General features: G+C 29.6%; 1 protein-coding gene across 2 annotated transcripts; it reads right to left on the minus strand.

The window, feature by feature from the left end:
* Positions 1 to 510: 510 nt before the first annotated feature.
* On the minus strand, positions 511 to 3,370 carry LOC18601395 (UPF0481 protein At3g47200-like). Of its 2 annotated transcripts, none has more exons than XM_088808419.1 (2): positions 3,156 to 3,370; positions 511 to 2,066 (listed from the first exon to the last, which is right to left on the minus strand). In XM_088808419.1, the coding sequence occupies exons 1-2, from the start codon at positions 3,156 to 3,158 to the stop codon at positions 585 to 587; spliced, it is 1,485 nt and encodes a 494-aa protein (XP_088664545.1). In that variant the 5' UTR covers positions 3,159 to 3,370; the 3' UTR covers positions 511 to 584. The 2 variants fall into 2 exon arrangements, with proteins under 2 accessions (XP_088664545.1, XP_088664544.1); XM_088808418.1 differs by having other exon boundaries at positions 511 to 2,078.
* Between the last annotated feature and the right edge of the window lie 9,987 nt (positions 3,371 to 13,357).

Raw genomic sequence — 13,357 nt, forward strand, 5'->3', positions numbered from 1 at the left:
TTGACTTTAATTACACTTTTTTAAGTAACATATTTTTTTGTATAATGAAATTTTAAAAAAGTGTAATTTTTTAGACTTGTAGTTGCACATTTAAATTTATAGTTACACTTTTTCAACATTTAGTAGCAATATTAAAAATGTAATTTTACTGGTGTATGCATTCTTTATAACTGCATTTTATTTATAATGCTGTTAAAAATTTTTATAGTGTACTCAATTCTAAAAAAAGTGTCGTAACAAGTACACAAAAAGTGTTACTACAAATATTTTTAAAAGCACATATTAAAATTCGTGCAACGCTGAGTGCAAATTGTTGTAGCATTTGAGTTTGGGATAAGTTTCTCTCTCTAGCTCACCAAGTATATTTCCCATTTTACCCTTGCCTATAGAACTGGGGTTCTACAAAACAACAATAAAAGAAGCATTAGAAAACAATGACCATGTAATTGAACTTTGCAGGGGTCTAGAGCATACATAAACATAAGTTACACCTAAAAATGCAAGATCAGATGCAAGAAATTAGCAAGCTTTAATACATGCCAGAATTACAACTTATTACATACTTAACACATCAAGCTTCAAGGCTACAAGGTGAAACCAGTCAATATGGTTTGAGCTAAAGTCAGTACAAGCAATATAGTTGCAGCAACTGTAGAAGCACTTCTCCAAGGTGTGCTGAAATACTGACGGTATAGGGTTGCTTTCCAGCTATGCCAAGGTTGGTTGTGGTACTTGTTCAGCTCTACTATAAGACGAAAGAACCTTCGGTTAATCCTTCCCTTAAGAATATTTGTGCAAAGACTGTTAAACAAATTGGCCACTTCACCACTGCTTCCAAGCCAGTGCTTAATAATTTTCTTTTCCACAAGTAAATCTATATCTTTGCTAGTGTCCACTAGGTAATCCATAATTGTGAAATAGTCACTTATGAATTGTTCATGTGGATAGTGATATTGCTCCAGGGCAATGAGGTTACGGAAACGATCTTCTGTTTCATCCCATATATGCAGAGACGGTATTTCAAGTATTCCATCCGCAAATTTTATGTCGAGCAGGCATTTGCTTTCGCTTGCACGGAACTTCACTCCTGCTGCATGTAGTTGAGTTGCGCTAGGCAAATGTTCACGTAACACTTCATAAGAAAAGTCAAATTCATCTTCATCGCAATTTTGCTCTTTCTCCTCAAGTTTTCCACCAGAGCCACTATTCTCTACATCTTTAAATGACGGTAAAAAGAAAGCTCTCAACAAGTCTGTGAAATGATTTACTTCTCCTGTGATGGACTTTTGCTGCTCATTGTAAAGCTTGAAAAATTTGTATGCAAGTTCAAGGAAGGAAGGGTAAATATCAGAACAAGAGCCAAAGGCTAAGTCGTATAGTTCTCGAAGAACAAAGAATGGAAGTTGATTTTCTAGTAGCCACAGATCAATCCTTATGAAAATTAAGAAATACGTTGGTAGCCAGGTTTCTACGATACCTCCAAAATTAGACCTCAAAAAGAGCTCAATGATGAAGGCGGCATCCACAAGAATAAGCCTCAAAAAGTCTTCACTGACGATGTGGTTCAAGTTCTCCGCATAACTACTACGGATGTCATTTTCCAAAGATTTTAAAATGTTGAGAAAGTTACCTAAGCAGGGAAAGTCATTGGCTCTTTCAGTATCAACTTCTTCTGGATTAACAAATGCCAATCGATCTTCCAAGCTAGTAAGTTCATGGTGCTCATGTAACCTAGCAGTCTTGGCAGCACGTTGAAGGAATTGCTCCAGAAATTTGACTTTCGTCTCTTCCATACCCCTTAAATGTTCTTGGAAATGATGCAGAGGACCAATTGAAACAATTTTAGGCGTGAAGGCTGCTTTATCTACATCACGAAGGACATGCGCTCGGTTGATACAACAGCGACGAGATGAAGGACGCCCCGCGTTATTGATGATGAATTGTTTTGTGTCAATTACCCAATCTTTGTGAGAATGTTCATTTTGCTCTTCCATTTGAGTTTCCACAACATCAACTTCAGTTTGTGGATTTTCCTGGTTGGTATTTCCCATCTTTGCAAGCTTTCCCTGATCACAAAACTAACATTAATTAATTGTTACATGCCTCAAAAGTATTATAACAGCACATCTATGAATTTATTCTATAACAGTCATCATATTTACCATCGTATCAAAGTTGCCCACGAGCCGAGCTTCATCCATAGGGTGGATAGTTTTAAAAGTCAAGTTCGTCCATTATATGATACTTTATTATTAAAATCTTTTTATGTTCATATTTTAAATTAAAATTAAATAATTAAAAAAAATAATACTTTCAGGTCGGGGCAAATAGAGCCTTGGCCGAAAGACCTAAATCCAAGCCTGGTTCAAATCAAGTCGGACTTACCGGCTTGGATGAGGTAACTCAACTCTTGAATGGCTTTGCGCTGTATTGTCGCGGTAATAAGAATTTTTTTACTTATTACCCATTGGTTTTATATTTAGAGCAACATAAGCTTAACAACATATTTAAAACATTTTTTTCGATGGTTGATACAAACTCAGGAACCTCAATTGTCCATCGAATAACCCATGGAAAAAGAAAAGAAAATATCCTTGTTTTTGGAAGGGTGGCGACGGAGAAAACTGGTTCCAAACTGGATCTGATAAATAAAATAGAGTTAAAGTTGGGGAAAGGAATTAGATTTCTAATTTCAACTCTATTTGTCATGGGAATATTTAATAATTAAGTTCCAAACTGCTACCCTAAAACCATAGTATTTTTTATATTTCTCTTTATACATCTCATAATACTCTAACTAACTCAAACTCTAATTACTATATATTCCCATGACAAAAAAATGCCTTAACTATTTCTGCACTCTTATTTTACAGAAATGTTGTTCTGTGAGAGCACCAAGACGCCCAAGTTTCCTGAGGTTGCTCAAGAAAACTTTTTACTAATTAAACAAATGCTTTTTTAAGTAATAGAACATGAAATCTATATTTCCAATGGTATGTGTAAAAACCCTTCATTTTCTTTTGTAAATACGAAATTCACCTTTTTTTAATTATAAAGCAAAATACAAGAAATGCAAAAGTAAAGGAAAGGAAGAGAGAGAGAAACATGAGCATGAAGCATTGGAATTTGAAAGGAAGCTTGAATTGGTATCTTACCATGATGGATCAGGATAAGGCACTAGGGGAGATATTTGCCGAAGCTGCTCTTGAGTCTTCAGAGCTTACCGGTGAATACTAAATTGAATAGAAGAAGTTAGGGTAAAAGAGGAAGGGGCATTCAGGACAAGGATTTTGCTTCCCTTCAGTCGACTAATTAAAACAACCTGGGTGGTCAACTCAAGTCAACATTTGTTCAAATAATCTCAGGATAAGGATTTACTTGCCTTGGATTTAGAGGTGGCGTTGCTTGTTTTAGATCTAAATTCTTTAGAGAAAAGATAAAAAATAAAATAAAGTAGAATTCTTTTCTTTTTTTGAGAAGAAAATAAAGTAAAGTGAAATTCTTTACTTGTTTCTTTTGTCAAGTTCAAGGTGGTTCGCCCTTATAGAAATTGTAATCTATCATTCCAAAAATATTTTGGCAGAATCATATTATTTCATATATAATTTTGTAAATTTTGAGTCTTTTTAGTAATATACAAGATGTTTAAATTATTTATTTATTCATGTAAATTATTTGTATTAAATATAGGAAAATTTTGAAATTTTAGCTATCAGATAATTCTATCTAATAATTATTTATATTTGTAAATTTATAGTAAAAAATATAATAAAAGACCAAATCTTTAGTCATTGTTAATTCAATAAATATTAGTAATTAAAGTAAATTGACTAAGTAAACTGACAATTTAAAAATCATAAATATTATTAATATTTTCATAGAATATAGATAATATTTTCATATTAAGTAAACTTTAGTAAATTGAAAAGAAAAACAATTTTTTTGAATTTTGAATTGGATGTCGATTATTATTAATTGGTTAATCTATGATAAATTGTCCAAAGCCAATTGGCTTTGGTAGCAAGCAACAATATTTCCTACATTTAAAAAAAAATTATGATAAAATTAATTAATTAATTAATTGGCTAATAAATGTATGGGTTAATCAAATAGTTACTTTTTTCTAATCCTTTGCTTGTTTCGGAGGTACTTGCTTCAGATAAAAGATTAAAACAAAAGAATAAAGTAAAATTCTTTTTTTGAAAAAAGCAAATAAAGTAAATTAAAATTCTTTACTTATTCCTCTTTGTCAAGTTCAAGGTGGTTTGTAAATTTTGATTTTCTTTAATAATATACCTTAGTAAGTTGACTAAATAAATCGAAGAAAAAAACATATTTTAAATTTCAAATTGGATATTGATTATTATTAATTGGCTAATCTATCATAAAATGAATTAATTTATTAATTAACTAGCAAAGGAATGTATGGTTATTTACAGTCTTATTAAATTGTTTAAATTCTGAAAATCCTTATTTATGCCTACAATCATGAACGGTTGAGTTTTGAACTCACACGTTATAATATAAGATATTTTTCCTTCTTCTACTTCTCTTTTAGGTCTCGGACACAATAGAAGTTCGGACCCTTAAATAGCAAAGTATTCAAATTCCTTTCTTTTGGATGTACAAGAAATTGAAATTTCGAATACTTATCATTCAAATAATAATCCTTATTTACTTTTCTCTAATCTTTTGCTTGTTTTGGATGTACATGCTTTAGAGAGAAGATAAAAAAAAAAAGAATGAAGTAAAAAAAATTTTTAAGGCAAATAAAGTAAAATTCTTTACTTGTTCCTTTTGCCAAGTTCAAGGTATTTAGAAATTGCAATGTAGCTGGAAAACTATTTTTGGTAGAATAATATTATTTCATATATGATTTTGTAAGTTTTGAGATTTTTTAATAATATACAAGGTGTTTAAATTAATTATTTATTCATGTAAATTATTTTTATTAAATATGAAATATATGTATATATAGGAAAATTTTGGAAATTTTAGCTACCAGATAATTCTATCTAATAATTATTTATGTTTGTAAATTTATAGTCAAAATATAATAAAAGGCCAAATCTTTAGTCATTGTTAATTCAATAAATATTAATAATTAAAGTGTAAATTGACAAAGTAAACCTACAATTTAAGAATCTTAAATATTAATAATATTTTCATAGTATATAGATAATTTCATATTAAGTAAACCTTTGTAACTTGAACAAAAAAACAAATTTTATAAATTTTGAATTGGATGTCGCTTATTATTAATTGGCTAATCTAAGATAAAATTAATTAATTAATTAATTATCTCACTAATAAATGTATGAGTTATTTACAATTTTACCCAATAGTTTAAATTCTGAAAAAACCTTATTCATCCTACAATCACGAAAATATTGAATATAGACTATTAATTATTGACAATTTTTCAAAAAATATAAATATAAATATTTATGCAACTATTTAGATTGGAAATTTAATTTGTTTACATTAAATACTACTTATAAAAGAAAAAGTATATGTGTTAATACATATATTTTTATTTAATTTAAAATATTAGTTCAAATTTTGAGTGACCAAAATATAAAATCTTGAAAAATTAAGTAATTAAAAAAATAATTTACTCATTTATATATGACAAGTCTAGAAGTAATTATTGTTATTTTTTCTGTAAGCTTCTTTCCCTTGCAAGAAAATTATCTTCATCTCTCCTTAGAATAAAATATAAACACCAAAATAATTTTATTATTCTATAAATTATTATCATTATTTTTTTAATTCTCATAATTATACCTTAATGAATATGTGTTCACCCTCTAAACTCATTTGTGAAGTTTTAAACTCTACCAACAATATATAAGATAATTGTCACGACCCGGAACCTCCCTCAAGCCCATGACAATCGCCGTAACGTTCCTGATTGACACTCATTATCCGGAATGCCAACCGAAACCCCGCAAGGCTTACATATCAGTTTCTTTCCTTTCCTGTGAGCAATCGTTGTTAAATATCGAGTTTTTAGAGAATATACACTATTTTAGATCAAAAACAATCAAAATAAAATTTTCGCCACATAAGAGTATTTTGGTCATTTTTTTCTCAAAAATTTTGAAACTGGCTAAAACGTAATATACAAGTACAAAACACATAATTCATATTCAAAATGAGTTTAAAAGTCTAAAATCTTCATTTAAAACGAAATTACGGTTATTTGAATATAATAAGAAAATAAAAGAAATATTAAGAAAAATATTCTATTTTCTTATAAAACAATATTTATAGAGTTATACGTGAATAATTTTTATAGCGTAAAAGCTAAATAAATTTATACATACTGAAATACAGTAAGCCAAAATATTTAATTTAATTTACAATAACAAGAGGGCCCTCGAATAAACAAAAGTAAAGAGGACTGTGAACCTACGGTTTGGAAAATGCAGATCCAATGGTAGTCCTCGATGAGATCAGCTATCTACAGTCTATACTGAACCTGAAATGGGTGAAAAGGAGTTGGGTGAGATTTTGCAATCCCAATAAGTAAACAGACATTATCATAAATATCTAAAGGCGAGTAAAATGGAGGCAAGTTTAAACAACAAATTTCAACCCATTTCATAATGTTTTCAATTTATTTCTTAAACCATAAAATATTTATAATTTACCAAAACAATTGTTAAGGCTTATGTCTTTTATTAAAACAAGGCTCAAGCCAAAACTAATCCTCGGGGATACCTTGGCCGAGGCATCTAACCGAGTCCGCCAAGGGTGTTAAAATATTCACACGTGAAACACATTTTTATTTTTAAAAAATCAGCCGTTCCTTGACGTTGGCTGAGTTACACATTCACGTGGGGGTTCGACGTGAAGTGAGCTCTAATACTACCCCGGGAGTTACCCTCCTCGCTTCTACAACCAGAGTAATTATATAACTGGGTTTACCGTGCCCATCTAATAGGCAGTCCACCAAAACCCGTCACTGTAGTGACTAACCCACCAATTTTAATAAAATTTCGACAGTATAACGTGGCTTTTATTTATTTATCCAGCCTGCATAGTAAAACAACTTACATAAATTTCCCAATGCATTCACAAAATATAGCCACATATACTCATTTCTCATAAGCCATTCCTAGGAAAATATATATTTTTCAAGTCAATTTGTAGCCTCCAATTACTCAATTTCATAATCAATACAATATATTTTTATTTGTCACATTTATTCCTAAAACATCAAAAATTCCGTTTTAATCTCGTTCTCATTTCATAAAATACATAAAGGGCATTTAAAATAAACTCTAGATAATTTACAATAATAATAAGTTTACTCACCGTTTGTACAAACTAAAAGCTTTCTAAGCGCCTCGATCACTACTCGTCGGGTACGACTTCTTTGCCTTTTCCGGAAGGCTCTCCTCCTAGACATATTACAAAAATTTACACAATTCATCACATTGATGCTAAATCACTATATAATTAACTTAAATCCTATACTAATGCATGGTATGAAATGCAATAGCCTAAAACAGCTTAAACGCGGTATTAACCTATTTTTGGCACTTTGCTCGATAAATTGCTAACGCGCTCCATTTTAGCTCTAAATCATCCCATTCTCTCTCCAACATTTCTAACCATTAAATATCAGCCAATAACCTTCTAAAAACAACAAAATCAGCTCACTCCCTTCCTTGAAAAATTCGGCCAAAAATGGGACATTAACTCGGTTAATTTTCTACTTTGTTTTTCTATCACGTTTAATCGTTTTTCATCATTTTCTCTTCATTTCCCTTAGAATAAAATCAATTCATCATCATTGTACAGCATTGAGCATCCAGCCAAGAGTGGGTATTGTGAAAATTTAATGATTTCTTGCCCAATTTAATTTCTAAACACATTTAACTAACTAAAACTATCAATTTAACTAAAAATCAAAACCTAAAAATTTCAATTTCTCTCCCCTAGAATTTTGTCCAGCCCTTGATATCACTCTTTGATCTCTCTCCTCAAGCATGCTAAATGGAAATAAAGGCATAGGAAAGGTAGAAATCAAGCTAAAATCGAAAAATCTTACCGTTAGACGCGTAAACGGTCGAAAATCGTGAATTTTCCTTTGAATTTTCTTGTTTCTCTTTGGTTTTTCTTTTTTTCTTCCTTTCCTCTCTATTTCCTCTCTTTTTCTTCCTTATGGCCGGCCAGCACTTAAAATTTGGGTTTAAATGGGCTGACTTTTCATTAAAATAATATTATATCATTAAAAAAATGCCACATGTCACTTTCCCATTGGCCCATTTTTTAAATTTCATCCATTTGTTTCCAAATTTTCACCATACACTTGTCTCATATATTCATAGCTTAGCTAAAATTCTCAGACTCATCCAAAGTCTCGGTGGAGTAATTTTTGAAATTTACACTTTTACCCCCGTAAAAGTAAAAAATTACATTTTTGCCCCAAAAATTGAAAAATTGCCCATAGACATATTTTTCATCCCTTATACTCATACCATTCTCCAATTTGTCAAATTTGATATAAATTCTCTCAAAATCTCAAATTTTGTCCGTGGGTGGCAACATTTGATTTTGCCCCTACACTCCAAAAATCACCAGAATTAAACTTTTTCACTTCCTATCATTAAATTATACTCCAAATAGTTAATCTTGGTCAAAAATTTCACTCCATGATCAAATTATTATCTTAGGTGACAAAATGATGATTTTACCCTTGAATATCAAAATTTCTAATTTTACCCCAAATGAACCCTCGAACTCCGAACAATAATTTTTAGTCATTCCTGGACTATAAAATATTAAATTTCATCCTACAATTTCTATTTGAATTAGTTCGAGGTTAAATCAATTTAAGTGTACCGTTAGGTACAATATCGGGTTTCGTCTATTCTTAGGTGCTTTTCTAGCGTAATAACATGCTATTCAATGCATGTATGTCATGGCATGTATTTATAGGGTCGGGTTTTACAATAATTTTCCTTCTACTTCTCTCTTAAGTCTTAGATACAATGTAAGTTAAGACCCTTATGTGATAAAGTTTTCAAAATCCTCTGTTCTAGAGATATAATACATATATATAAATATATATATATATTAGAAAATTTAATAAAGTTATTTACGCCCTTGTCGAAAAGAAAGTTACCGTATGAATTATTAATTCTTATACTTATACCTTAATAAACATGTGACAATGTTCTAAACTCTCACTTATAAAGTTTAAAATTTTTTACCAATTATCCTTAAACTCTCACTTATATAATAAAGTATTCAAATTCAATATATAGAAAAAAAGTATTCAATTTCCTTTCTTTTGGATGTACAAGCAACAACAAATTGGAAAAGTTAATAACAATCTTTATTTACTTTTTCTAATCCTTTACTTGTTTTAGATATAAATGCTCTAGAGAAAACTTAAAAAAAAGAAATAAAGTAAAATTCTTCTCTTTTTTTGAAAAGAAAATAAAGTAAAGTAAAGTGAAATTCTTTACTTGTTTCTTTGGTCAAGTCCAAGGTGGTCCGTCGACATAGAAACTGTAATCTATCTTTCCAAAAGTATATTTGGCAGAATCATATTATTCCATATATAATTTATAAATTTTGAGTTTTTTTAATAATATACAAGGTGTTTAAATTAATTGTTTATTCATCTAAATTATTTGTATTAAATATAGGAAAATATTGAAATTTTAGCTACCAGATAATTCTATCTAATAATTTTTTATGTTTGTAAATTTATAGTCCAAATATAATAAAAGACCAAATCTTTAGTCATTGTTAATTCAATAAATATTAGTAATTACAGTAAATTGACTACGTAAACCGACAATTTAAAAATCATAAATATTAGTAATACTTTCATAGAAATAGATAATATTTTCATATTAAGTAAACCTTAGTAAATTGAAAAGAAAAACAAATTTTTTAAATTTTGAATTAGATGTCGATTATTATTAATTGGCTAATCTATGATATATTGTCCGAAGTCAATTGGCTCTGGTAGCTAGCAATAATATTACCTACATTTCAAAAAAAAATCTATGATAAAATTAATTAATTAATTAATTGGCTAATAAATGTATGGATTATTCACAACTTTACCCAATAGTTTAAATTCCAAAAAGCCCGATTTATGCCTACAATCATGAAAATATTGAATGAAGACCATTATTTATTAAAATTTTTAATAATAAAAATATAAATATTTATGGAACTATATTTAGATTGGAAACTTAATTTGTTTACATTAAATATAGTTATTAAAAAAAGAATGTTAAATACCAAAAATAAAGGCATATTGGAGAGGAGAAATTATAATGTCAGAATATTATACTCTGCTTTCTTATTTTGTTTTCAATGTCACTTTGGAAAAAGCCATTACCATTATTTTAATGCAAAAATTAGAAGTAATCATTTATCAAAATTTATTGTTGTAAGTATTACCTACAACTTACCGAAAAGAAACAGAACAAGTCTAACAGTTATTATTAATAATGTTTAGTAGTGTCGGTGTTCCAAAGTTTGTTGTCTTGTTAACAAGCACAAGAAAAGAATAAAGAAACCTACTCCGATAAAGTAAAGGCAAAAAAAAATAATAAGAAGTTTATTTCTTTGGTTATAAATGTATTGATCAATTACAAAATCTTTATTATTGTGTCTTTTCTTACCACTTCAGATTGATTATTCACTAATGGAGAAGGAGAGAGAGAGAATTGAGAAAATCAACCATTTTAGCCATCCACATCCTGTCACGACCCGGAACCTCCTTCAGGCCCATGACAATCGTCGTGACGTCTCGATTGACACTCATTATCCAGAATGCCAACCGGAACCCCGCAAGGCTTACATATCAATTTCTTTCCTTTCCTGTGAGCAATCATTGTTAAATATCGAGTTTGTAGAGAATATACACTATTTTAGATCAAAAACAATCAAAATAAAATTTTCGCCACACAAGGGTATTTTGGTCATTTTTTCTCAAAAATTTCGAAACTGGCTAGAACGTAATATACAAGTACAAAACACATAATTCATATTCAAAATGAGTTTAAAAGTCTAAAATCTTCATTTAAAACGAAATTACAATTATTTGAATATAATAAGAAAATAAAAGAAATATTTAAGGAAATATTCTATTTTCTTATAAAACAATATTTATAGAGTTATACGTGAATAATTTTTATAGCGTAAAAGCTAAATAAATTTATACATATTGAAATACAGTAAGCCAAAATATTTAATTTAATTTACAATAACAAGAGGGCCCCCGAATAAACAAAAGTAAAGAAGACTGTGAACCTACGGTTTGGAAAATGCAGATCTAATGGTAGTCCTCGATGAGATCAGCTATCTACAGTCTATACTAAACCTGAAATGGGTGGAAAGAAGGGTGGTGAGATTATAAAATCTCAATGAGTAAACAGACATTATGATAAATATCTAAAGGCGAGTAAAATGGAGGCAAGTTTAAACAACAAATTTCAACCCATTTCATAATGTTTTCAATTTATTTCTTAAACCATAAAATATTTGTAATTCAACAAAACAGTTGTTAAGGCTTATGTCTTTTATTAAAACAAGGCTCAAGCCAAAACTAATCCTCGGGGATACCTTGGCCGAGGCATCTAACCGAGTCCGCCAAGGGTGTTAAAATATTCACACGTGAAACACATTTTTATTTTAAAACAAGTCGTCCCTTGGCGTTGGTCAAGTTACACATTGACATGGGGGTTCGACATGAAGTGAGCTCTAATGTCAAACCCTGCTTTGTAAAATAATTATAATGTCATTCACATGCTCGATGGAATGTTTGTATATTTAAGAAGTTCGAAAAATCGTTAAAAGACGATATTGCCCCTAATGGTACCATTGAGTCGATTAAGCCTCGAACTAGTTCAAATAGGAATTTTAAGATGAAATTAAGAGTTTCACAGTTCAGGGATGACTCAAAATGGTAATTAGGAGTTCGAGTATCAATTCGGAGTCAAACCGGAATTTTCACTATCTAGGGGCAAAATCGTAAGTTTTTCACCCGTGAATAAAATTTGAGATTTTGAGAGAATTTAGATCAAATTTGACAAATTGGAGAATGATATGAGTATAAGGGATGAAAAATATGTCTATGGGCAATTTTTCAGTTTTTGGGGTAAAAATGTAATTTTTCACTTTACGGGGGTAAAAGTGTAATTTTTAAAAATCTACTCCACCAAAACTTTGGAAAAGTGTAGAAATTTCATGAAAGACATGGATAAGTGAAGAGGATTGAGTGGTAGAAAAAGAAAGTCGAAAAGATGGCTAGAAAAAATAAAATAATAAAATATTCAAAAAGTAAAATAAAATAATAATATTTTATTAAGCCTATTAAAAGGCTTGAAAGTTCCAGAATTCTTCATTTGGAGGGTCAGCCAAAACCAGCAGGAGAGAGAGAGAAATAAGAACAAATCCTAGAGTGAGAAAATTCAAAGAAAAAGTGTGATTTTTCAAGGAATCAAGTGTTTAAAGGTATGATTTTTCAAGCTTAGCTTAAGATTTATCATTTCCATGCATTTCTCCTTATTTTCCATGGTTAAATTATGTGTTTTGATGATGGATTCAAATCTGATCATATGAGTTTAGAGAGAGAAAGTTGTTAGATTAATTTGATTTTGAACTAATGTAGTGTTTAGTGTTAGTTTAGCATATTTATGAGTAAAACAACAAGAAAAATATTCATTTTCTAGATGAATTTCTCTAGGCCGAATCTAGCCAATGGTGTGTGAAGATGAGGTTGACTTTATTTTAAGAGAATTAGATGGAAAAATGATTAATTATGAGGTTGGAAATTAAATGGGAATTTTTGGTGCAAAAAAATTGAAAATTTTACCCACTAAGGGTAAAAGCGTAATTTGTGATCCGAACTGATAAATTGGACCATATTCACAGTCATTGAGGTATTGTGGATATAATTAGATAATTAAAATTGAAATTGATGGAATTGGAGTTGAATTGGAGATTTTAGAAATTTACACTGTGTATAGGTGAGTTAGGTCGGACACTGTGATTAAGCGATTGTCCAAACATTTCACACCCTATCTAGTGCATACGCATGGATAAGAGCCTGAAATAATATATATTGATTTGACACAAATTATTGAATTTTTTGTGTCATGTATTGCGGATAGGTGGTGAGCTATCTGATAAGGGTAAAAGACTACACCCGAGGATCGAGAATAGGAGTATATCTACTCCTATTATAGTGAGTAAACTTACTATCGTCTTAATTATCTAGAGTAAATTTATTTAATTGTGTGATTTTATGAAAAAATGATTTAATTGGAAAATTATTATGTTTTATGGGAAAATGGGATTTTATAAAATTTTTGAA

Source organism: Theobroma cacao, chromosome 7 (assembly GCF_053813885.1).
Source record: "Theobroma cacao isolate CCN51 chromosome 7, ASM5381388v1, whole genome shotgun sequence".
NCBI classification, from domain to species: domain Eukaryota; kingdom Viridiplantae; phylum Streptophyta; class Magnoliopsida; order Malvales; family Malvaceae; genus Theobroma; species Theobroma cacao.